At 34.8% G+C, this 27,469-nt stretch overlaps 1 protein-coding gene across 2 annotated transcripts in view; it reads right to left on the bottom strand.

Moving 5' to 3' along the window:
* Pnpt1 (polyribonucleotide nucleotidyltransferase 1) overlaps positions 1 to 27,238 on the bottom strand; it is a 58,154-nt gene extending 30,916 nt beyond the window's left edge. Inside the window, exons 1-15 of one of the 2 annotated variants that reach the window (XM_047522954.1) lie at positions 27,066 to 27,238; positions 22,352 to 22,412; positions 21,247 to 21,321; positions 20,248 to 20,353; positions 19,310 to 19,359; positions 18,192 to 18,255; positions 18,020 to 18,067; positions 17,029 to 17,142; positions 12,001 to 12,187; positions 11,275 to 11,326; positions 10,852 to 10,909; positions 8,644 to 8,740; positions 8,080 to 8,182; positions 3,985 to 4,055; positions 1,961 to 1,997 (exon numbers count right to left, since the gene is read on the bottom strand). In XM_047522954.1, coding sequence (XP_047378910.1) covers positions 1,961 to 1,997; positions 3,985 to 4,055; positions 8,080 to 8,182; positions 8,644 to 8,740; positions 10,852 to 10,909; positions 11,275 to 11,326; positions 12,001 to 12,187; positions 17,029 to 17,142; positions 18,020 to 18,067; positions 18,192 to 18,255; positions 19,310 to 19,359; positions 20,248 to 20,353; positions 21,247 to 21,321; positions 22,352 to 22,412; positions 27,066 to 27,226 — 1,284 coding nt within the window. In that variant the 5' untranslated portion in view covers positions 27,227 to 27,238. The remainder of the gene's footprint in view (positions 1 to 1,960; positions 1,998 to 3,984; positions 4,056 to 8,079; positions 8,183 to 8,643; positions 8,741 to 10,851; positions 10,910 to 11,274; positions 11,327 to 12,000; positions 12,188 to 17,028; positions 17,143 to 18,019; positions 18,068 to 18,191; positions 18,256 to 19,309; positions 19,360 to 20,247; positions 20,354 to 21,246; positions 21,322 to 22,351; positions 22,413 to 27,065) is intronic. The other variant, XM_047522955.1, reaches the window with a different exon arrangement.
* Positions 27,239 to 27,469: the final 231 nt, after the last annotated feature.

Genomic DNA, 27,469 nt, shown 5'->3' with positions numbered 1-27,469 from the left:
TAAAAATTTGAGGATGCCCCCAAAAAATATAGAATTCCAGGTTAACAAATTTTTTTTATAAGGATCAATAGGGATGCTGAGGAGGGAGAATTCTAAGTTCGAGGCCAGCCTCAGCAACTTTAAGAGGACCTAAGCAACTTAGTAAGACTCTGTCTCAAAATAAAAATTAAAAAGGGCTGGGAGTATGGTTCAGTGGTAAGGCGTCCCTACGTTCAAACCAGTACAAAAACAAAACAAAATAGCAATGAATCAAGAATTCGATCAAATCCCTGGATCTAGTAGTTAATTTGCAGGAAATAGAGGAGAGAAAGGAATATGTTGACATGCACCATGAGTGTGCAATCAGAAACACCCAGATCAAATGGCTTTGGACTTTAGGAGATAGAGTGGAAAAAATGTGATGGAGGAGAAATGCATAGAGTAAAAGAGACTTAAAGAAATATACAAGAAAAATGGACAAGTCTAAAGTACCTATGGATATACACTGAAAATGTAAATAAGCGGTTACTATAAAACTTAGGAGGACTGTTGTTAACTTTTAGGGGAAGATAGGTATTGAGACTGGGATGAAAACCATGGATAAGCTTTGGAGATAGTAATGATACATTCCCTGACTTGAGTGGTTGTTTAAAGGGTGTGTACCTTATAAAAACTCATTGTCATCTTCTGTTTTATATGGTTTACAATACCTATACTTTTATAATAAAAGGATTTTAAAAATGGAATAATATGGCAATAATAGTCCATTTCTTTCTCCAGCTTACTCCCTCACCACTTTCCCCAGTTATAAGCCAGAGATGCATTTTCCACAACTGTCCTTTCTAGATTATCACATGCTCACCAGTTAATGACAAAGGATGTATTTTATTCAATTACAATTCCTCTCTGGCTTCTGTAGCTTCTGGACATATTCAGAACAGTGTATTATAAGGGATTCAGACCTGTGATAATCTCTGAGTTTATGGCTATTCTGCAGCATATACTTTCTATATAATATATTCTCTATTTTTGGACTAGGTATTAAACCCAGGGGTACTCCACCACTGAATTACACCCGGGGCCTTTTTTAAGACAGGGTCTCAGCAGAGCATAGTGGCACATGCCTATAATGCCAGGGACTCAGGAGGCTGAGACCTTGTAACAAAATAAAAAACAAAAAGGGCTGGGGATGTGGCTCAGTGGTACAGCACCCCTGAGTTCAATTCCCAGTACAAAAAAACAAAAAACAAAGACAAAAAAACAGGATCTTGCTAAGTTGCTGAAAATGGCCTTGAACTTATGATCCTCCTATCAGCCTCCTGAGTTACTGGGATTACATTCATGGGCCATATGTTCATGGGCCATATGCTATATGTTCTCTGTTGATTATAGCAGGTTCACCTAATGTGAACAACAATTCACAGTCAACAATTACCCAAAGGTGAAGTAACATTACTTTAGCGTCCCCTAGTGTATGCCTCAAGTAATAAAATCAAAAGAACTATATGTTATATACCTGGTCCCTTAGAATTAGTTGTGAGTAAAATCAATCACAAACTTAATCATATGTAATGACTTCATATAAAGCAAAAATTTTAAATACCTTAGATCTTTTATTACTAATCAGCTAGGTAAACATGAGCATTTAAATGAGTTAATGGGAATGAGTGATTTATCATCTGAGGTATTTGAAAAGCTCCACTTTTGTTTGACATATGTGAGGTATAACTATTTTGCCTAAAACAACACTATCTAATAATATACTTTAACTTCTATGTATGACTTAGAAGTTATTGATTAGAATGATACTATCTCTCTAAATCCCTTCTGTATGCAGTAAAATAATCAACACATATATGATAAAATGCTAATGGGATAACTTGGGTAGTAAATATAAGAATATTCACTGCAAAGTTCTTTCAATTATGCTGAATCTTAGAAATTTTTCACAAATAAATGTTGGGGAAAAAATTTACCTTACCTCATAATGCAGCATGAAATTTTTGTCTTTTATCCCACTATAACCAAAAAGCATAATATTAAAAACATTATAGGGATATCAACAAATTTATTTTAATAAACAACTAAAGAAGATTTAAGAGCATTTTAAATGAATTGATATCAATGAGAGTTGGTTTGAAACAGAAAACATGAATTAGATGAATGAGAGATGATATATATGTATATACATGTGTGTGTGTATATGTGTATATATGTGTGTATATACATATATAATATATAACATGTTTTATATATGTTTACATATATATATGTATAAAAAATATTTATATATTTTTTTTTCTCCTTTTGAGATGGGGTCTTGCTATGTTGTCCAGATGGGTCTTGAACTTCCAGGTTCAAGAGACCCTCCTGCCTCAACCTCCCAAGAATCTGAGAGATGGTATTTTTTCCCTGTGACTTATGAATTAATTCTACAAAGACTCAGGAAAACAATGTTGCAATTTTGCTTCAAATACAAACCCTTAACTATCTAGATTTGAACACTATGGAAGAAGACCTGTACTTTTAAGCATTAGTAACTACTGAAAGAATCCTAAATGTTATAACCACAATAGCTAAATCTCAGAATTATGATCTTTCTCTCAAGTCAACATGTGAAATGGAAATCAGTAACCGAAATGATATAACAGAGCAACCAGAAGATCTGACAGGTAAACATAAACATCTTTTCAGAGTTGGAAAAAAGAACTAGTGTCAAAGTGTCTAGAAAAATGGTGGAAAATAAGGATGAGAAGAAGCAATTCCTGGAGGTGGCAAACCAGGTTTATCTATGAAGAGTCAATCACATAATAGAGTCTCAGAACATACAGTGCCCACTTTGGGTAGAATTAGCAAAAGACACTTATCTGTGTAGATTTGGAAAATGTCCAGGGATAGGGCAGAATCTGCATAACTATAAACTGCAGCCTTGAAAAGAGACATCTAAAAAACCAAAATCCTTCAGAAGACTAAAGAAATCATACATTTTTGGGGGCTAGAGAAGAATATAGAGATCACAGGCCAAGTACTTATATGTTACAAGAAGAGGAAACCAAAAGCCATTGTGGATGAGTGATATGTTTCCCCTCATTTACACAGTTCTAGATGTAAGACTAGAATATACAGAGGTGCCCTGCCCTGGTCAAGTCCAGTGCTCTTATTAAGCTCTAGAAGAGAAAGGAATCAAAAATCAAGAAGTGCAGGGCAACCCGGTTTTGGTCATAAAATATAGACAAAGTATTAGGATGAAATTCCAGCCTTACACACAACAAATTGTCAATTTTTATCACATACACAAAAAACAACTAGGGTAACTCTCCTGAAAATACTAGGGATTATTCTTGTCAGTAGGGTAGTAAGAAGAGAGAAGCAGAATCCTGTGGTCTTCTGGAACCATTAACCAAGGAAAGGGAAGTGGCCTTATTAGATAATGAGGAAATAAAGTAGTTCCAGGACTCTTGAGGCAGTAGTGCTGGAAGAGCTTGATCATCTAATAGAAATCAACATGATTTCACTACTGATGTTTTAGGAACAGGAGGAGGGCCAGTATTTCTGAACACAAAATTACAATGTGGCTTGGGATTAGGTTTTTCATTAACAGCCTCCAGATTATTCTCAGCAACTGGGACTTTTGCCAAGTTATTTGTTCTCTACTTTAAAACAGAAAACTTATCCATTCAAAATTACTTAGGAAATTGATCCTAAGGAATGGCTCTAGAGGCAGAGAATAATCTAAATGTATTCACATTAAAGAATTAAATGTGTTCCCATTATGTGTTCAAAACCAACGAGTTAGAAGAGAATATAACACATACATGCAAACACGCACACACACACACACACACACACACACACACAAACACACACAAATTCCTTGAAATTCTGACTTCATAAAGAGAAAAAGCACAGAAATATTGGTTAAAAAACTAATAATGACTAATAATATACCACATGAACTTTATTTACAGGAACATCACAAAGTAACATTGGAAAAACATAACTTACTTTATTGCTGTTATAATTCGATCTGACTTTATACTAGATTCTAATGAATCAAATGTAACAGTACAAAGCACCTAAAAAAGAAGGAAAAAATTTCTTGGGCTTTAATGCACTATTGACAAAGATAAAAACAACAACAAAAATACACATTTTTAGGCTGGGCTGTAGCTCAGTGGTAGCGCACTTGCCTACCATGTGTGAAGCACTGGGTTTGATCTTCAGCACCACATAAAAATAAACAAAATGAAGGTATTGCGTCCACCTACGACTAAAAAAATTTTTTTAAAAATACACACTTTGTGTTCATTTCATTTGCCACTGGGGATTGACCCGGGGCCTTGTGCACCTCTACCACTGAGTTACACCCCTAGGCCAAAACTAAAAGTATGTGAAGAACCCAATTAACTCTTTCTTAAAAATGTAATAAATACATTCTATACTATACTAACCATGGCACTTAACATGGTAAATACTTATTCATTCTCTGTACATTCAAACTATGTAAAACTGAACAATCCAAAGGTCTAATATCATCATATAGACTACATATATAAAACACACAACAAGGCATGCTAGGGAGGAAGAAGGAAGAGGAAGGAAGGAATATTTTTAAAAACTATGTACTAGTCCACAGAAGTCTTAACAAAGGTTCAGTCAACAAAACAGCCTGCTTTAAAAAAAAAAACAAAAAACAATCATTCAAAGGTCCAGGACACATTCTAAAGACATAGGAAACAAGGCCCATTCTCAAGACAAAAGATACAGAATGGAGACTGATCCTTAGTTAAGATGTTGGATTAGCAGGGCAGGTGTAGGGTGGGTGTAGAGGTGCACATCCTATAATCCCAGCCTCCTAAGGAGGAAGAAGGATCATAAATTCAAGGATAGCTGGAGCAATTTAGTGAGACCCTGTCTCAAAAAATAAAAGGGGCTGGGAATGTAACTCAGTGATAAAGTGTCCTTGGGTTCCACCCCTAGTACCAAACAAACAAACAAACAAAAAAGCAAGATTAATAAAGACTTTAAACAGCTCTAAAAATTATACTCAAGGATTTAAAGAATTAATGGAAGCTGGGCATGGTGGTATCTGCCTGTCATTCCAGAGACTTGGAAGGCTGAGCAAGAGAATTTCAAGTTCAAAGCCAGCCTCACCAACATAGTGAGGCCCTAAGTAACTTAACAGTACTTTGTCTCAAAATTTGAAAAAAAAAAAAAAAAAAAAAAAAGTCTGGGGATGTGGCTCAGAGGTTAAGTGCCTCTAGATACAAAATAAAACAAAACAAAAAATAGAAATTCTAGAGCTGAAAAATGCATATCTCATTATTGAAAGGAGATGAAAAGTCAGTAAACATGAAGATAGATTAATAGAAACTCCCCAAAGGGACAGGGGTGTAGCTCAGTGGTAGAGTGCTTGCTAGCATGCGCAAGGTCCTGAATTTGATTCCTAGTATCACTCCCACAAAAGAGACCAATTTGAAGAAGGGGAAAAATACATATTCTCAGGGACCTATGGTATAATACCAAAGAAACTATCATAAGTGTATATGTAACCCCAGAAGAAGGGAAAAGGAATAAGGAAGAAAACATACTTGAAGAAATAATAGTTGAAATTTCTCAAGCTTCACAAAAAGATAAAAATTTATGGATTCAAGCTTAAAATTCTAAGTAAGATAAATCTAAAGAGAATGTTGCATGGTCAATATTGCTAAAAAAACAAACACAAAGAGCAAATCTTGAACGTGTCCGCGTAAAAACAATAAATGACACGCAGGAAACAAGGATTTAAATGAGTTCTTTCTTTTTCTTTTTCTTTTTCTTTTTTTGGTACTAGGGGTTTAATCTACGAGTGCTTTACTAATGAATTATGTAAGTTCAATCACATCATAATTAAACTAAACTTGGCTAAGCATCCAGTTAAAAGGCAGACTATCAGAATAAATAACAAAAGATTAATACTAGAGATACTTTAAAAGTTATTAAAGAACATAAAAGAAAATCAATCAAAGATGTAACAGGCTTTATTCATCAAAAAGACTGATTTGAATTGTAAAAATGTCATTTCTCTTGAATAGATTAAATTCAGTGCAACTCCAATATAAAACCAAGAATGATTATTTTTTTGAGAATGTGATATAATTCTAAAATTCAAATGAAGGAACAAATCTACTTGAATAGCTGAGACAATTTTGGGGAAAGAGAAAGCCAAAAGGGAAGATTTGCTTCTTAGACATTAAGACAAAACTGCAACACCATTATAATTAAAATAATTTGACACTGGCCCAGGAAATTCACAAAATAATAGAAGAAAATACAGTTAAAAATATATTTATCAACACTGAATATGATAAGCTGACATCACAAACCAGTGGGAAAAATAAACTATTAATAAATGGTTTTGTAAAAGTGGCTAACAATGGAGGTCTTCCAGTTTATATTATGTGCAGGAATAAATTCCAAAATATATCAATGGTCTAAATTTGATAGCTTAAACTAGAAAGTTAATAGAAAAAAAAAAAGTAGGTGCATAAATTTTGACTCTGAGGTAAGACATGATTTTTTTTTCTTTTTTTCAGTACTAGTGATTGAACTCAGGGGTGCTTTACCACTGACCATTGAGCTACATCACCAGTCGTTTTTAAAGTTTGAGACAGGGCCACATTAAGTTGCCTAGGCTGGCCTTGAACTTGTGATCCTCCTGCCTGAGTCTTCCAAGTCACTGCTCCCAGCAAGAAAGGATTTTTTAATATCTTTAAAAACCGAAGTAATGAAAGTGAAAATGAGAAAGATTAACTACATAAAAACTAAAGATTTCAGGTTTTTTCTACGTGTATAGAAGGCTATCAAGCAAAATTAAAAAGTAAACAACAAAGATGGCGACATCTGCATAAAGTTTGGTTTATTACTGAAAAGGATTAATGTTTAAAACACAAGAGATTACTGCAAGGTAGCAAGTAAAATACAGGACACATTAAAAATAGAAAAAAAAATTTGGTCAAAGGTTATGGACAGAAAATTCACAGAAGAGCACACCTGAACAAAGGCAACCACATTTGACAACTCTAGGGACACGATCTGTAGTGCACTTGAGGTGTGCAGTCCCCCCAGGGTATGGTTTATATAGTGACTACATTCATTGGCTATTATATAGAGATTGTCAGCCTTACAAGTAAATAGAGAAATACAAATTATAGCAACATCATACTACTTTATACCTGTCTGATTGGTAAACTTAGTTACTAATGCAAATAATCTTTAAGAAAAAGGTAGAAGGCATAATACCACACACAAAACAATGGATACATGTGTTGGTTTAAATAAATTAACAGCTGGCAAATTAGAAGAATAAATGTGAAATACAAGGGAGTACCTATGTAAAGAAAAAGAATAGGACTGAGGTACAGGCTAATGGAGAAAACAAATGAGGGCCATGAACAGAACAATAACCGAAACATGCCATAAACTGAGGAGTACTAGTAACTCAGTTTTGTGTACTTAGAAGAAAAATATAATAAAAATATCCTATAATTTAGAACATGTCAACTAGAGTAACAAAAATAGATCAGTAGTTGTCTAAAGGAAGCAGGGATTAAAAATAGGCAAGAAACTTTTGGGCGTGATTGCTATGTTCATTATCTTGACTATGGTCAGTTTCCTCGTTGTATAAATCTAAAAATTTAGGAAATCATACACTTTAAACATGTATATTTTACTGTATGGAAATGATACTTCGAAATACTGTTAAGCCAGGTATAATTCCAGTGACTTGGCAGGCCATGGAAGGAGGATTGCAAGTACATGCCAGCATAAGAAACTTAGTGAGGTCCTAAGCAACTTAGTGAGATCCTGTCTCAAAATGAAAAGTAAAAAGGGCTTGGGATATAGCTCAGTGGTAAAGTGTTCCAGGGTTCAACTTCCAATACCAAAAAAACAAAACAAAAAACCTGTTAAAATTATATTTTAAAAAACAAACATCAGATATTAATCTGAATAAATAATATATTTCATATGAAAATTACAGCACTAGTAAAATGTATTTCTAGATCTAATTAAATACTTCTAATTCAGCATATAATTGCAGTTTTTAAAAACATGTATTACCTGTGTTTGTCCTCTTTGAAATAATGCTGATCCATGAAGAGTTTTAAACATATCCACCTCACAACTTATATTCCTAAGTGAAGTCAAATCGCGTCCATCACACCTATAGTTTTAAATAAAATAAGTAGTAAAGCTATGTTGGAAGTCAGAAAAATCACATAACATTTCTTTATCTCTACCAAGAAGTTCAACTCCAGCTGCATATCATAATACCCTGTAGAACTTTAAACAACAATACAAATACCTGGGCCCCAACCTAAGTCTCACTGAATCGAAATGTCTGGGGCTGTTGCCTATATATCTGTATTGTTAGTACTGTTACTGCACATCTGCAGGTAATTGTGATGTGGAATAAAGGCTGTGAAGCATGGCTTGACACACGAGGCCCAAAAGTCACATATTCACATAATCCATGTATTCTTTCTTCAGTATGTATTCATTGACACAATAAATTTTATTTACTTTCTACTTAAAAACCAGTTCCTTCCTTTGAGTAAATTGCCACTTTCAATGCAACCTGCAGAAACAACACATGCTTCAATTCTATCAAGAGGATATGTTTACCTTTTGTATTCATTCAAAATAATACTTCTGAAAACCTCCTTTGCAACAACATTGAAGGATTCCATTATTTCATATGGATCGACCTCTGGAAACATTTCTGGAGGGAAAAAAGAAAGAAATCAAAACAAAGGTTTTCTTTTTCTGAAAGGTAGATTTCTCCAAAGTTTACAGAATCAAATCAATTACTATGGAAGTAAGCCAAGGGGGCTGACTGAATATTTAGTCCTCAAGCAAACAAAGTAGATAAATCAAATGTTCTCAAGCAAGTGAGACCCACCAAATATTAAGTCCCTCAAATGTGTTGACTGGGAACTTAGTTAACTTGTATCATGTCACTCGACACACCAAGTCAACCATATTGTGAAAAGGTTTAACTGACAATATTAAGAGTAGTCACCCTCACTCTTTTTTACCTTGAGAATTTTTACTTAATCTTCAAATTAGGAAATAATTTTCTTTATATATTACAAATCCTAAACAATGGATTTTCAGTGAACATTTATCAAGTGCTTTCATACATTAGACACTTCACTAGTTGCTTTTTAAAAATGCCTTTAATCTTCATAACAATTTATGAGGTAAATTTATTATTATCCCCTTCTTACAGAAGAAAAAGCTGAGGTTTAAGGAAGTAAACTGCCTGAGATAACACAGTAACTGATACAGCCTGTGACCTGAATACACATCTTTCTGCCTCAATGGCTTATGCTTTTAAATGTTGTTATTCTACTTCATTGATTAATTTATACCAACATCTTCCTTCCTCCCTCCTTCCCTCCCTCCCTCCCTTCCTCCCTTCCTTTCTTTCCTTCCTCCTTCCCGTCCTTCCCTCTCCTACCCTCCCTTCCTCCCTCCCTCTCTTTCTCTTTCTCTTTCTCTTTCTTTCCTTCAGATGTGGTCTGGGCTCAAATTCACCATCCTCCTGCCTCAGTCTCCCAAGTAGTTGGGACTGCAGATGTGCATCCACTCTTTCTTGCTAGAGCATATTTTACATACTATTTTCTCAAGTCTTTGGTTTACTAAATAAATGTAATAACTTTAAAGTAACCTGAATATAAGAAATGGCCACAGAAGGGACTGGGGTTGTGGCTCAGTAGTAGAGTATTTGCCTAGCATGTGTGGCACTGGTTAAGTATCATATCTTCATCAGATAATAACTTTTAATATTACACTTCAATATGAATTTTTATGCTTTAACTGGGTTGCACTTGGAAACAATAAGGAACAAAACACTTAAAATGTTATACTATCAATTCAGAAAATCAAGACATATAATATAAAAAATCCCACAAAATCATTTTTAAAATAAGATAACACAAGACTATACAGCTTTTCATTCTTAACAGGAAGAAATGTGGTGACAAAAGACTAAGCGTTTCAATGATTAATATAGGTAATGGCATTAATATCAATGCTAACAGCAGAGTTTTTATTTTAAAATAAGATAAATATTCTTATCTGTGAGATTGTGAGAGAATGTCATTGCAAAAATTATTAACAAGAACTCTCACACTTCATATTCAGTTTGTATGAGATTGTTGTTACACAATAAGATTTTTTTGCTTAATAATTTCTAGAAAGACAAATTATCTACACATTTACATCTTATACAATATTTTATTTTTAATTTTTTTTTAGTTGTCAATGGACCTTTATTTATTTATATATGGTGCTGAGAATTGAACCCAGTGCCTCACACGTGCTAGGCAAGCCCTCTAACACTGACTTACAACCCCAGTCCCACATCTTATGCAACATTAACAATAGCATTAGATAACATTTATCAAACACTGACTATGTGCCAGGTACAAATGTAATAAATGATTTACTCATTTAATCTGCATAGACCAGGTATTGTGGTTTCACAGATGAACCAAGCAGGAATTTTAAAAGTTATCTTTTAGGGTTTCAAATAACAGGACACAATGCTATCCATTTTAAAGGATAAATCTGAGACAGAAAAGTTACGAACATTTTGTGTTCAATATTTACTAGATGCCTACTCTCTATCAAGTGTTGTGTTAGCTACATTCACAGAAATTAATTTAACAGTAACCCTGTAATGTTTCATTATCACAAATTTGTTTAAGATGAAACTAAGGAGTAATGAGAATACCTGACTTTTTTCTGAGATTTTACAACTGAAATTAAAAAAAAAGAACCCATTATTTTCTTTCAATTTTTTCCAATTGAAAAAACAGAATTCACCCTTTAGTTGTTCCTCTGTATCTAATCTTATCTTGTTAACAGCTTCGTCTCTGGAAATCTAAAAGAAAGTTAAGGTTCAATTATTATATAAAACATGATAACATTTAGCATTTCTATTTTTACTTATTATATTGTAAGAGTACTCATTTTTTATAATGCTAATATTCTTTAAAAGATTAGAACTTGTCATTGATCTTTAAGAAATACTATTTGTTTATTCATTCAAATGTTATTTGCAGACTTCCCTAAAACTTATTAATTAATAATAGAGGAATGAAGAAGCAAACAGGTAAGTTTTTACTCAGACATTTGGATGAGATTTTTAATAAAAATAGGATTACAATTCATAAACAAAACTACATGAGTTATGACAAAAAAATAATCCTGGAACAATTATACAAGACAAACTTCAGGTATACCTACTTTATCATGTTCATAATTTGTAAAAACTGCATAGAGTTTCTCCATGGCAAGTCTTTTTAAAACAGAAAATAAATGTTAGCATAATAATGTTTGAAACATGAAGTCAATTTCTATTATAAATGAAACAAATACTTAATAATAAACTACAAATTTAATAAACAGTTCATAAAGAATTAAAAATATGTACATATTGTTGTTTATCACTGCTAATGTGTCTACTACTTATGATATGGAACACAAATAACTTTCTCAATACTCTCAAGACAAGTCACTTATACATGTACTATGCCCTCCCTTCTTTTTGTCTTTGTTTAATTAATTTCTCCTTAGACTTAGTCATATTTACTGAGTGGCTCCCTTTGTGCCAGGCACTGTTCTAAATATTAGGCAAATAGTGGTGGTTATACTTGATTTCTCTTTGAGAAATAAACAGTTTCCAAGATATTCAAATATTTTATGCTTATTCACTTTTTCCTGGGCAGAGAGAGATAGGAATTATGTGACTCTTGACCAATAAGTGCCTCTCTCATATTTAAGATTTCTTCTGGAAGAGCATGGGTGTTTCCTTTTTTAGACATTAGACAGTTATTTATAATAACAATATTTAAATCAGAAAAGTGTTATTTCTGAAGTAATATATAGGTAATGCTTCCATGGGAGTTTTTTTTCCTTAAAGGAAATTAAATATGATGACAATTTCAAATTTTGTGGTACAGATGTTCTTACTTATGAACATGTTTCACAATCTCTGGTGAAGTGGTAAATATCTTCTGAGGTGTCCTCTTGGTAACACCAATTTCTTTCACCAACTGCTGGATGCCCTGAATTATTTGTTGGGTGTGTTTCACTCCTACTTTAATAGCATGGCAAAAGTCCTGCTGTAAAATGTTCTCTGCAGAGGCTTCCAACATGACTATTTATGAAAAACAAAAACAAAAGGATGATAATTGTCACTGAAACATTTATCAATGCAGCATTTCAAGTACCATGATGTGACAAATAATATGGATCAATTTCATTCTATGGTGATATATATACATCTTTTAAAATTTCCTTCCTCAGAGTCAACATACTTCCAAAATATATACAACAATAGATGAATAAAGAAGTCTTGATGCTTAAGTTTATATTCTCCTAAAATTTAATGAAGGATTTCCCATCAAAAATGAAACAGAAGCCAGGCATGGTGGTGCACACCTATACTCCCAGTGACCAGGGAGGCTAAGGCAGGAGAATGGCATGTTTAACGTCAGCCTCAGCAACTTAGCAAGGTTCTAAGCAATTTAGTAAGACCCTATCTCAAAATAAAAAATAAAAAATAAAAATAAAAAGGAGATGTGGCTCAGTGGTTTAAGTGCTCCTGGGTTCAATTCCCGGTACCAAAAAAAGAAAAAGAAACAGAAAATAAAAAAACTTACACTTTAGTATTACCTTTATTAACAAAACCAATCTTTCAAAGTATACAATAGCATTTACTTTTAACATATTTTTAAGTCAAACTGAAAAACATACAACATCTTAGGTAACCAATAAATGTTTCCTGTTTAACAATTATTTGAAGTGACCTCCTCCTTAATTTTGACTCCTCACATTGTCTCATTCTTGCACAGGTGGGGAAATCAATGCAGTAATCCTATTTCAAGTAAGCCAATCAGAGAACTCTAAAGTTGGGCTTCCACCATGTTACAATCTAGCTAAAATTTGCCATTTGGCGCTAGCTTTGCATTTTGGAAGACTAAACAATCTTCTGGCTTCCTAGTATATCATTTCTGGTGGCTTTAAACTTGTATAAAGTCAAAGATCATACTTATGCATAGTTGCCATATTCATTGAGCCACATCCCCAGCCCTTTTTTGCATTTTATTTAGAGATAGGGTCTCACTGAGTTGCTTAGCGCCTCACTACTGCTGAGGCTGGTTTTGAACTTGCCATCCCCCTGCCTCAGCCTCCTGAGCTGCTGGGATTACAGGTGTGCACCACCATACCCAGCAAAATCTTTATGTACTTTCTATGTAGGAATTTCATCAGCTAATTCAGACCTGTGAAAAGATCAAACATTTGCATTACCAGTCATGGAAAAATGGGAAATGGAGGCAAGGCTTTTCAAAAAAAGCACTGGGAAAAAAAAAAATGGCTAAGGTTCCCCAACTTTGGCAGACATAAACCTAGAGATTTAAGAAGCTGAGTAAACTCTAAATGGGGCAAACCCAAAGAAAGGTAGGCAACAATATCACAAACTTCTATACATGAAAAGCAATTCAAATAACAGATTATCATCAGAAACCATGGAGGCCAGAAGGAAGCAATACAATATTTTACAGGTGCTGAAAGAAAAGAACTGGCAACCCAGAATCATACACCTAATGAAAATATTTAGGAGTAGGGTTTTGAGAAGAGGGGAAATCAAAATTCTCAAACAAACAAGAACCAAGAAAATCTGTTGCCAGTAGACCTACCTAGCACTTCCCTCCTCCCTTCCCACCTCCTACCCCTTGGTCCCTTTCCTTTAAATGATCTCCCTTTGATTTATAGGAGATCCACCTCCACCTTGTTTTCTTTTCCTTTCTAGCTTCTGCATGAGAGAAAACATGCAGAACCTTATTTTGCTTAACATGATGGTCTCTAGTTCCACCCATTTTCCTTTTTGGCTGAATAAAACACCATTGAGTATATATACCATATTTTCTTTACCCAGTCATCTGCTGATGGATACCTAGGCTAGTTCCATAATTGGGTTATTGTGAACTGTGCTGCTATAAACATGGGTATGCATGTGTCATTGCAGTAAGATGACTTCAATCCTTCATGATAAATACCGAGAGGTGGTTTAGCTGGGTCATATGGTGGGGTGGTTAAATGCCTAGTCTTTTGAGGAGATGCCATACTGGTTTCCATAGTGATTGTATTAATTTATAGTTCCACCAACAGCATAAAAGTGTTCTTTTTCTCCCCATCCTCTCCAGCATTTTTTACTGTTTGTATACTTGATGACTGCTATTCTGACTGGTGTGAGATGAAATTTCGGCATAGTTTTGATTTGTGTTTCCCTAATTGCTATTGATGTTGAACATTTTTTCATGTATTTGTTGGTCATTTGTAATTCTTTAGAGAAGTGTCTATTTATTTGCCCATTTATTAATTGGGTTATTTGATTTTTTTTGGTGGAAAGTTTTTTGAGCTGTTTATATATTATAGGTATTAATCCTCTATTGGAAGAGTAACTAGCAAATATTTTCTCTCATTCTGTGGGTTCTCTCTTCACACTCCTAATTGTTTCGTTGGCTGTACAGAAGCTTTTTAACTTGATGCCATCCCAGTTATTAGCTCTTGGCATTATTTCCTGAGCTTTAGGGGTTCAAAGCAATTCCGTTTTAAAAATGCTTTAATAGACAATTCCTGATAGTTCTGAATCTATGGACCTGTGCTGTTCAACATGGTAATTACTAGACATGCATGGTTATTTACATTTAAATTAATTAAAATTATATAAAATGAAAAATTTGGTTGCCCAGTCATTCTAGCAACCTTTCAACTACTTATCAGTTACCTGCTGATATGAAATATTTCCTTAATTGCAGACTATTCTACTGAACATTGCAACAAATTCAAAAAATTTAAACTAAAAACCTTGTTAAGGTGATTGTTTTAAACCATTATTTTTAGTAACTGATGATGAGGGATTTGTGGGATTAGCTAAAGTTATGAATTTGAGACACAAAATCTAAAAACATGGTGTTGCTGCAGTTTTCCCTGTTATATCCTATCACGCACAGAACAATTAGTAATATAAATGTATCAGTTTTAAAACAAAGCACCCAAAAGGTATTGTGCAGAGAATATTGGTTGTTGAAGTCATCTAGCAAATGACAGCATGGAGAAATTATTCTTGCTTTAAAGATCTGGATTACTACATATTTTAGTAATGAAATGGTAGCAATTTTATTATTTGTATCCTAGAAGTTCCATGACGGTGATAATAACCATAACACACGAAAAAGGGATAAAAATGCATATCTGGTAAACTTTATAAAAGCAGAAAGCCAGCTGAATGTCTTTATGGAAATAGTGTGTAAGTCAAAAAATGTAGGTTGGTAATTTTTGAAGCCAGTTTCCTTATAGGTTGGTTCTGAATTACCTTCAGTCTCTCCTAATTATTCAAAACCACCCTCTGAGGTTCATTTAGCCTCTAGAGTCTCATTTTTCCACTTAGGGAGCAAAAGGTGAGAATAGCCAGTTTAAAGGCTGCTCATGGTGTTTCCATAGCATACCATAGATGCAGCAAAGAATCTTTGTTCATTCTTACATGGTTTACTTAAAATTAGAGGGCCTCAACCCTAATGTAGATGGGGATTATAAGAACAATTAGGAGCTCTACTCTGTCAAGTAACTGGATCGATTCATACTACTCTGTCAAGTAACTGGATCAATTTACTAACTGAAAATAAATGAATAACGCAACTTTAAGGAAAAAAATTCAGATGCAAATCAAGTGAACTTTCATTAGTAAACAGATGCTTTCATAGAGGCTCTTTTTAAGATGCTCATTTATAATGTGGGGATCATCTATTATTCATGATTTCCCTAAATTCTGGAATACCCTCTTCACATTACGATAGGTCCTCATGGTATAAATCTCACCCTCTGGAGTTAAAATTTAAAAAATGCATCCTTGCCTTTTCTTCAATCAAGGATGCCATCATGTGCCACAGTTCTGCCCAAAGAGATGTAAATGGAAACTGCTGGGTGGGGATTTCTGGGAAAGCACCTTACAAGGCAGGGTGACTCAATTAGCAGTCACAGGGCTTTCTGCTACTCCACTCTGTTTTTCCTCCTGACTATGGTCAGAAAAATTGCCAAGAGCTCTAGCAGTAAGATTATTTAGTATGAAGATGAGGCCACACCTTGAAGGTAGCAGAGCAGAAAGTCAGAAGAAGACTGGATTTCTTAAGACAACATGGAACCACCATCACTGTCTTGGACTCATCACCTCTAAATTTCTTTTACCTGAGAGAAACATAAATTTCCATCTTGCTTAAGCTTGTTTTTGGTTTAACAACACAATCTAATAATGTGGACAGCGTACAATTCCTATGTGTTTTGTCCATCATAGGGTGCCTAGTTCTAACTTCATTACTGCCCAAAATACCAGTAGCTAGAAATGAGATATTTCACACATTTATACAAAAAAGTACTAAAATTTTAGTAGTTTATGTTTCATCAAAATATTCCCATATCAGAAGATGCAATGTCAAAAAGTCCAGGACATAGAAAAGTTCTATAGTAAAATAAACAGATAAGTTTTCTAATTTGTCCAAAGTCACATGATTATAATGGTAGAAGCAAGTTTCAAACCCACGTCATTCTAACTGCTAAAGCAAAGCCTATCCTCCTTCCGTACACTAGAACAAGACTGAAATTTTCATTCATGCAATTAATGACATTTTTTTTTCAGGGAGTAAGTGGAAGTGACCTATTGTTAGTGCATTTCTTCTATTTTATTATTGGTTTTCCATCTACTAGATTACTGAAATTATCTTGCTAAAGCTTTTTGTACATTTTAATTGCATAATATTCTGTAATTTTAGGTATTATGTGATAAGAAGCAAAGGCTCTGCTAAAACATGACAGAGATAAAGGGAAAACAAACATCTTCACTGCTACTGACAAAATACACATAAGAGTTTAAAAACATTTCTTAAGAATCAAGAACTTTTAAGTAAAATCTGAAACAAACGTGGTACTTAAATTACTTACCAATCTGACTTTTAGGTGCTCCAGCAACCACTAAATTTAAAGTACTAGAAGACATTTCTTTTCTTGTTGGGTTAACAATACATTCCCCATCAATCATTCCTATTCGTACTGCCCCTAAAATATATTAAAATATTGGTAATTGTTTCAAGGTATTATTCCAGTAATGGCTTCAATCCCCTATCTTTGTGACCACAGAACATAATTCATTTTTCATGGTACTAAAGGTCCACAGATCCTACGCTATCCCACCTTCTAGACCCCATGGACTATTCTGAGTTGTTCAGGTATATCATTTCTTCTACACATTCTCAGATATGCTGATGCTCTTCTGGTCTACACTATACTCTCTCTAAAAGAGATGTTCATATCTGATCCTGAGGAGGTTTGGCTTCCATACTGGCTACTTAAAGAAGCCCTCCTTGACAACTCAAAACCACAGAGTTAAACCTGACCTTCCCTATCATTTTCTTAGCACCTTAGCTAATTAATACAATAGTGCAAATAATTATCTGTCCCTTTCCCTTAAGCTCACAGCAAATAGTTTCTTTGTCTTTGTGTTGCTAGTCTGCCTTTGTTCTTTCAGTCACTAGCTAGTATTTAGAATACTTGACAATTATTTACTTGATGAATAATTTTTACATTTATGATTATAACTTGTAAGAGCTATAGGTTACAAACATTTGTTTTCTCCTCAAAGAGTTTGTGCTCTGATAATTTTCTAGTGCAAATAAAGAAAAAGTCCTCCTATAGAAAGAGGCAATGAAGAAGTGAATATATCTAAGGACATTAAATCCATATGGAGCACCTTCACATAATTGCTATTGAAAGTAGGCAAGGATCAGAATGTCTCTTAGACCTGCACGGATTCCTGGATTATTAACCCCAGAAGAAGTAATAAATCAGAGTCAATAAATCTATGCCCTGCTATAATATACTTACTATTATTAGAAGAATATAAGTACGGGTTTTGATTTTTCATAGCCTAACTTACCAACAGGTCCATTCCAAGGAATATCTGATAATGAGAGGGCTACAGAAGCTTAAAAAAAAAAAAAAGGAAAAAAATAAGAGCTGAAATTAAAATATTAAAATATTTCATTATTTTTCTTTATTTTTTAAAAAAAATCAAGAGTGATCATTTTAATCTCTATTTTTATACTTACCACCATTAATTGCTAGGACATCAGGTTCATTTATACCATCTACTGCTAACAGATTACAAAGGACCTGGTAGACGGGAAAAGAATTTGAAGTACTTAAAAACAATGTACTTGATTTGCAAAAACTATCATTTAGGTTAACCTCTTGGCCTAAAATATAGGAATGCTACAAGATTAATAGGGTGGGCTTTGTGGTCAAACCCCTTAATTTTGGTTATCAATTAACTAAATCCTTCACATTGGGTAAATTAGTAAAATTAAACCTTGAATGTTTCCTCATCTTTAAGAAAACAATAATGGCGTCTTCCCAAAGGGTTTCTATGAGAATTACAGAAATATAGTATGTTAAGGATTTACCACAATACTAGTTGCAAGTATTCAGCAAATCTTAGCTACAAGTTTCTATTATCTGTTTGTAAGTAAAGACGAAACAAACCAATGAACTGCTTAAGACTGCAGTGATATGCCTATGTCAAACTCTTTCTTTTGTCTGTCATATTTTTAAGAAAATAATTTCCCTTTTAGTTCCCAGCGCTGGGAAAAAAAAAAAGAATCTTCCTGAAGCTGTAACATCTGTGCGAAGGTAGAATTACACATTTAGTTCATGTAAGTAAAATGGTTACTTAAGTATTCTTAATTAAAGTATATGGTCATTATGAGCTAATAGTCAGAAAATATTAAAATGTAATGAAGCAGAGGTTCAGAGGATTCAGTAATAAAGACTGGTAATAAAAATTAGTTGTATTGATTGTCCTCATCTGTGACTAAGACCTACAAGGTCCAGTTACCTGATCTGGTTTCCTTCCATCTTTCTCACACTGACCTTACTTCAAACTTTCTAATTCCTTTCCTGCCTCAGGGCTTTTGAGCTTCCCATTTCAACTGCTGTGAGAGCTTTCAACATTTCTGGTTAGCTGACTCCTCATAACTCAGGTGTCAGCTCCAATTGATACCAAGTAAATGTTAGCTTTTCAAAAGTATTATCCTTTTTTTTTTACATGACTTAAAGTATAAAATGTAAGAGCACTATTGAAATTTTTATAATGTTTAGCCTAGAAGAATTACAGAGATTAAATAAGTTCTGACTGACTTGGAAACAAATAACATAAAGCAGAACTTACCTGTGTATCATAAAAGTAGCCAGCAGGAAAGAGAGGTCTAACTGAACGATCTGCAAAAAAGAAAGAAAGACGTTAAATAGTACTGACAGAGTTGCTTTAGAGTTCAAAACTTTTGAATTAATATAGCAAGTTGTTCAATATGTCAAAAACAAAACAGAACAAAACCCCTAGGATTGATTTGCTCATAGGGATGTACATAAATATCAATCTTTCAATTAATATAGAATATGACCTAACACTAAGCAGAGGAAAAGACAATTAAGACTAACAGCAGAACAAAAGAAAATGTCTCCTTGATATTTTGTATCTGTTCATTAACTACCAATTTCTGGGTGTGGGACCTATAAACTATATTTATACTTAAAACTGTCAAAGACTTGGAAGATTATATATATATTTCAATAGTTGATACATATCATGTGTTTAGGAATTACCATGCTCAACATAGAAAAATGAAAAATTCTAGGACAGATTCAACACAATAGAGGCATGAGCTATGGAATTCATATGCTCAATAGAAATTTATTAATTTAGTCAACAAATATTTATTGAATGCCTATCCTGTTTTGGTTTTTGGTATCAGGGATTGAAACCAGGAGTACTTCACCACTGAGACACATCCCCAGGTCTCCCCACTTGCTAAACTGCTGAGACTGCCTTTGAAACTTTGATCCTCCTGACACCTCAGCTTCCTGAGTAGCTTGGATAACAGGTGTGTGCCCCTGCACCTGGCTGAATGACTGTTCTGTGCCAGGCAGTACACAAGTTAAAGAAGATTTGGTGAGTGAAGAGACGTAAGTTTTTTCTCTCATGAAGCCTACATTCAAGTGAGAGAACAGAGAGAGTAGATAATCCTTAGTGGCAATCATGCAATGAAGGAAAATTTAAGAAATACTGGCATATCTGAAAACATTAATGCCTCTATCTTAATATCTTACCTATTATTCGACTTGTAAGAATTTCTCTATCAGAAGAACCAATCTCTCTTCTAAGGTAGTTTGTGGGAATTCTACCTGCTGCAGCAGCCTTCTGTCTGTAGTCTACCTGCAATAGCAATGAAAAAATTGTTTGTATGATTCCTTTTTCAAGAAAAACTGTATCACAAAATCTATTATATATTAATTTTCTTGAGTTTGCTAACAACGTATCCTAGACTATGAGTAGAGATTATGTGATTTACTTTTACAGTTTTGTATATTTTAGGGAAAGGAGAGTTTATAGAAATATTTCAGTTAGAGCTGGGCAGGTGGTACAAGCCTACAATCCCAGTGACTCAGGAGGCTGAGGCAGGAGGATCACAGGTTTGAGGTCAGCCTCAGCAACTTAGCAAGGCCCTAAGCAACCTAGTGAGGTTGCTTAAAAAACATAAAATAAAGTAAAATAAATAGAGCAGGGTTTAATCCCTAGCACCCCTCACCTTTAAAAAAGAAATATTTCAGGCATTCAGTTAAAAAAAGTCTTTCTACTTAGCAGTCAGATGACTACTTAGCTCACTGCTTCCCTCAGTAGCTCACTCTGGTCAAGTCAAACACTGACTTTTTGTATCAACTGTTTGATATAATTAAATTCCCTTTATATTAGAAAGAAGCCATAAAATCCTAAGGTTTTCTTCATTTACCATATACTTGTAGACTCATCCTGAAGGGAAATCCATGAAGGCAATGAATTCATTGCTTATTTGACATTGAAGCACTCATGTGCTTCAGTGATCTCATCAACCCATATACCTGAACACTCTAAAATATGTTCACATCTAGCATGAGAATTGGTTATAAAATAATCCATTCACGCTCTTTTAATGATTCAGTATCAAAAAACTAAGGACAATCCGTTCTTGTATAAAGTTTATATTTAGAACTCATAAGAAAATGGAAAAATATTATGAATTCTACATTTATACTATAATTACTGTTCAGATAAATCAGCAAATTACTTACCACCAAAGGCATGAACTGGGAAGGTGAAGGTTTTGTTTTACTGACAGCTGTGACCATCACTGCAGTGTCACCTGACTTAAACATAAACAACACTGGTAAATACCTTTAAAATCAGATATTAACATCTAAGTAGCAACTGAATAAATACTCCAAACACAAAGAGATCTCTTATTCCATGTGATAATTATTCACAAATAGTCCAGTCTTTTTTTATTTTTTGTACTAGGGATTGAACTCAGGGGCACTCGATCACTGAGCCACAACCCCAGTCCTACTTTGTATTTTACTTAGAGACAGGGTCTCACTGAGTTGCTTATTAGCACCTCACTTTTGCTGAGGTTGGCTTTGAACTCCTGATTCTCCTGCCTCAACCTCCTAAGCCACTGAGATTACAGGCATGTGCCACTGTACACAAATAGTCCAATTCTAGACACAAATACACAAATAGTCCAATTCTGATCCCCTCCTACTTTTTTTTTTTTTTTTTCCTTTTTGGTACTGGGGACTGAACCCAGGGGCACTTAACCACTGAGCCATATCCCCTTTACTGTTTTATATTTTATTTAGAGACAGGGCCTCACTAAGTTACTGAGGCTGGCTTTGAACTTGCGATCCTCCTGCCTCAGCCTCCTGAGATGCTGGGATTACAGGCGTATGTATGCCACCAGACCTGCTCCAACCCTTCTATATGATCATGATCAGTATTACAACAGTCATTAAATTTTTGAAAAGGGGAAAGGGGGCAAACTGATAGCTCAGTCACATCCAATGAATTGAATCATATTTCCTATTTCTAATGAGGAAATTTAGGTTATACATAATAAAATTTTTTCAATTTCATTATTCTATTGAGAATAACAAAACTACTTTCTCTAGAAAAGTCTAACATTTGATTAACAAAAATACAATAAAATCACAAGCTTGGAAAGGATCAAGTTCATTTAATACATTTGGGTCTCTGACCTCTGGTTCTGACAGTAGAAATGATCTTACATATCTGAATTAATTTCCAATACCACCTTTTTAAGTTATATGATGTTATAAAGATTCAGTACCAGTCTCCATAAACATTTTTAGGATGAAGGTTTAAAACCTGTTTTTTTACCTGTACTACAGCAGAGCCATCTGCAAATCTGGCCAGTTTTCCAGAGGATATTTCTATTTTTCTGTTTAAAAATAAAAATTCAACACAAAATGATTTAGTGTTATATAAAATAATCAAAGATTCTAATAGAAGAACTAAAAGCTACCAAGTTTCACAAGTCCTCCTCCCTAAGCAAAAAAATGAAAAGGATGAGATTCATATACAAGGGGAATTTAAGAGCTGCTTAAAGAAGATAGAAAAGAAGGTATAGGACAACCCTGAATGACAGATAAAGTATTTTAGGGGCACAGAAACTTAAGTGCCTTTCTAAATATTAATTCCCATTTACCACCTCAGTTCAATCTCTTTACATCCCTTGCCTTGCTGACTATAGTAACATATATAACGAACTGTATCATTTCCCTACTTAATATCCTTCAAAATTTTCCCCAGTGCTTTCAGAACAAAATATAAACTACTAAATATTGCCTACAAAGACTTTCATGTTTGACAAGAGTGTCAAGACAATGGTGGAAGAACAGTCTTTTCAAGCAATGGTGCAAGCACAACTGGATATTTATATGCACACACACACAAATTGAAGTTGGATTCCTTCTTCAAAGATAAAAACTAACTCAAAATGGATCCTAGACCTAAAAGAACTACTACATAATTCTGAGAAAAAACATAGCAATAAATCTTTATAAACTTGGGCTAGACCATGTTTTTTTTTAAAGATATGATATCGAAAAGCATGACTGACAAAAAAAAAAAAAAAAAAAAAAACTAAAGTGGACTTCATTATCAAAATAAAAAACTTGCATGAGTCAAAAAAATGTAACAGAAAATCCACAGAGGAGGAGAAAATATTTGCAATTCACATATCTGATAAGAGACATATCTAGAATATGTTAAAAATTCTTACAACTGAACAATAAGACAACTCAATTTTGCTAGGGTTGTTGCACATGCCTGTAATCCCAGAGACTACAGAGGCTGAGGCAGGAAGATGGCAAATTCCAGTCCAGCCTCAGCACCTTACTGAGGCCCTAAGCAATTTAGCAAGACACAGTCTTGAAATTAAAAAACATAAAAAATAAAAAGGGCTGGGGATGTAAGTCAGTGGTAAAGTGCTTTGGGGTTTAAAAATAAAATAGCCCTCCCCGCATCACCACTCTCTATAAACAATAAATTAACAAAAAAAAAAAAAAAAAAAAAGAAAAGAAAACTCAACTTTTAAAATTGGCAAAAGATTTGAAGGAGCATCTGTCCAGAGATATACAAATGGCTAATTAATACATGAAAAAAAAGCTCAATATCATTAGCCACCAGGGAAATACAAGTCAAAATCACAATGAGAAACCACTTCACAGCTAGTAGGATGGCTATACTCAAAAAGACTAGTAATAAATGTTGGTATGACTGTGGAGAAACTGGAACTCTCATACTGCTGGTGGGAATACAAAATGGTGTTCTTAATTTAGGAGATAAACTGGCAGTTCCTTAAAGTGTCAAATAAAGAGTTCCTTTGTATATACTTAAGAGAAATGAAAACCCCTTGGTATAGAGAAATGAAACCACATCCATGCAAAAATCTGTACATGAATGTCCATAGCATCCTTCTTCTTATTATTATTAATATCATTATTTTGGTACTGGACACTGAATCCAGGGGCACTTTACTACCAAGTTGCATCCCCAGCCCTTTAGAGAATTTTTAATTTTGGGACAGGGTGTTGCTAAGTTGCTGAAGCTGGCCTCTAGCTTGGGGTCCTCCTGCCTCAGCCTCCCAAATTGTTGGGATTATAGGTGTACACCATTGCACCTGGCTGTACAATCTACATTATGCAAAGAAACAAGTGGTTGCTTACCATTTTATCTCATGATCTCAGCTGGCATTAATCTAAACTATAATTTTTTCTGGTCTATACACTTTCAGTTCTGTTTTTGGTAAAAACCTGTTATTACTTTTATTCCATGGTTCATTTTACCTCTGTTTGGTTTAGACATGAGGTGCCCCCCAAAAGTTCATGTGAGACAATACAAGAAGGTTTAGAGATGAAATGATTGGGTTTAAGAGGTTTAACATAAACAGTGCATAAATCCCCTGATTAACTTGTTGGCAACTCTAGGCAGGTATGGTGTGGCTGGAGGAGGTGGGTTCCTGGGGGTATGTTTTTGGGGTATACATTTTGTCCTTGTTGAGCAGAGCTCTCTACTTCCTAAAGTGATGTCCTGAGCTACTTTCTTCTGCTACACTCTTTCATCTTGATGTTCTACCTCACCTTGGGCCTCAAGGAATGGAGACAGCATTCAATGGACTGAGATCTCTGAAAATGGTGAGCATCAAAATAAACTTTTCCTTCTCTAAAATTATTTCTTTTCAGGTCTTTCAGTCACAGCAGCAAAAAAGCTGACCAAAGCAACCTCTCAACCAATTTACTCTTCAATATTATATGTATAAAGTATTTCCAAATACATAGAAGACTGATAATATAGGGATGGCCTCGGAGGGTTGAACTGCCTGGCTACGGAAACGTATGGAAGATTGTCATGCCATTTAAATGTTGAACCACATAAGTGAATGCCTAACCAAAACATACTTCTGAAAAAATAAATAATAAAAAGCATGATAAGATGAGCAAGGAGATATTATTGGTGGGGAGAAGCGTAGGAGGCAGCTAAGGAAGGACTTGGAAAGGAGAGGAGCTAGAAGGAAGTAGAACTACAGGGAAAAGAGATGCTTAAAGAACATTTTTAGAAATATTGGCAGGATGATATGGAATATAAACATCTTCTAAAACTTCCACCAAGAAATATTCAGTAAATATACCTTCCTCCATTGAAAAATGGGTAGTAGGGGGAGATCTACAAGATTTGGCCTTGGCCTCTGTTGTAAAAATTCAGATTTCAATGTTTGCTACATCCATAGTGAATTATATATAGTTACTAAAATGCAATTTCACCTTTCTGTGATAGTACCTGCCACTTTTCTGTTGCTATTCTCCTTTCTATTTGAATTACTGCTAATTCCTCCTTATCCTTCAAGATTCACAATGATTCCAAGTTTTGGGGTAGGAAAAGTATTGCTTCATATTCTCTTAGCACCCTCTACATATCTTTCCCACAGTGATTTTCCAGTGCTGAATGTGTGTTTATTCTACTCCTTCATCAGATCCTGTACCTCTGGTTTCTGTTACATAGCAGATGCCCAATAAAAGCTAGTTGAAATAAAAATTAAACACTTGTCTTGGTACTAAGAACATTAAACATACTATCTGGAAACACCTACCACAATAGTATATAGTCTCCCACAGGGTAAAAAAAAAAATTAAATATAATGCATCTGGAATATAATGGTTACTCAATAAATGTTGCAAATGACAAACTTAAGACAAAGACGAATTGATTTATCTAGCAGGTATGATGAGTTGTATTAATTCAACACATAGCACAGATTTACAAAGAACTAGCTTCAAAAGAGATCCAGATTGATTAATAAAATGAATTAAAGTAGATTATTTATGGGAATTATGGATCTTACTGCCTTTAGTACCCAGTGTTTAGCTCATAGTAAGAAAATATTGTGGGGTGTGTCTCTGGACAAGAATGTGCAGTCCTTGAAGAATGGAAGAGATATCCTTTCCCTTGTTCCTCTTCACCAAAAAATCAGAATTAAGGAATGCCAAGGATGGAAGGAGGCTTAGAGATAATCTAGTTTAGAGGTCAGCAAACTACTACTTGTGGCCTGTTTCTGTACAGCTCTTCAACTGAAAATTTTTATCTAATGTTTAAAAGGCTTGTAAAGACACACACAAAGAGGTATATGTGAGGGTGACAATATGCCCACAAAGCCTAAAATATTTACTATCTGGTCCTTTACAGGAAAAGTTTGCAGACTCTAGATCAAATCCTGTCTGCTCACTTGCCCCATGTTGTGAAGTAATTAGTTTGTCATACATTCATTAAATTAGGGAGGCAGGTCTGGTTTCAAGGCTAGATTATTTTTTGTATGAATTAGGATCAAAAAAATTTTAAAGTACATTAAAAATTTTAGATAACAATATATGCATTAGCAGTTTTGTTTGCTCGAAAAACGATCACATTCAAAGTGACTTTTTATGTGAACTCTAGCAAACGGATTCCTGGGAAAAGAATGGATTTAAAAAGAAACACTATTTCAGAATCCACCTAGCTTTGATTACTCTGAGAAAGTTACCTAACTTTTTTTGTTATCTTAACTATAGAATGAGGGTGATGCCACCTTTACTATACCGGTTTAAAAAGATCGCCTGCATCGTATAATTGGTGTTCAATAACTTGAGTTTCCATTTCCTTCCAGGGTCACGCTGGTCACAATTTTAGGCAATCAATTGGGTTGGATGACTTGTGCACACATAGTCAACTCATCTCAAGGTGAATGTTTCCCACTTCAGGGCGCAAGGGTCCCCGAAAGTTAATAGAATGTATGCCAGGTGGAGACAGGTTCTGGAGAAAAGAATCCCGAACACAGGAAGGGAAGGTTCAATAAGCAAAGTCACTAGGCAGCGCGGGAAGGGGGAGAATTCCAGGAGACAGACTCCATATCCAGAAAAGGGGAAATTTGGAATTCAGATGTGGTATAAGAGGCGGTTAAAGAGACGTAGGGCTGATTTCTACCCAGGGAGACTAAAATACTTGGGCTGGTCGGAGAAGACACCTTGTGACAAGACAGGGAGAGCACGTCGTTCCTTACCTGTTGCCTAGGTCCACAGTCACAGCTCGGGACCCCGCGCTACCCCATAGTGCTCGCACCTGCAAATAGGTGAGTGTCGGATTCCGCCTTGGCATGCGGAGCGGACTATCGCCCGGGGTCCGGAGCCGGAGACAAGAGCAGCAGCGCCTGCAGGCCGCCATGACACCCGGCGCGCGATCAGCCCGGGCTGTGCCCTGATTGGCTCTCTCCACAGCCCGCGGGGAGGAGTCTGGTGCAGTTTCGTTTCCGCGGTGCGGAAGGAAAGCCTGGGAAGCGGACACCTTGTCCTCTTTCTACGAAGACCAGAGAGGGTCAAACCTGTGAGAATGCGATTGTGCTCTTTCCTCTTTTCCTCTTTCCATTTACCCGTCGATAAAAGGCAATTAGATAAGTAATGCTTGTGG

This window comes from Sciurus carolinensis, chromosome 13, assembly GCF_902686445.1.
Source record: "Sciurus carolinensis chromosome 13, mSciCar1.2, whole genome shotgun sequence".
Taxonomy (NCBI): domain Eukaryota; kingdom Metazoa; phylum Chordata; class Mammalia; order Rodentia; family Sciuridae; genus Sciurus; species Sciurus carolinensis.
Note: the sequence above shows the minus strand (reverse complement) of the source record. Positions and strands in the feature narration are given on the sequence as shown.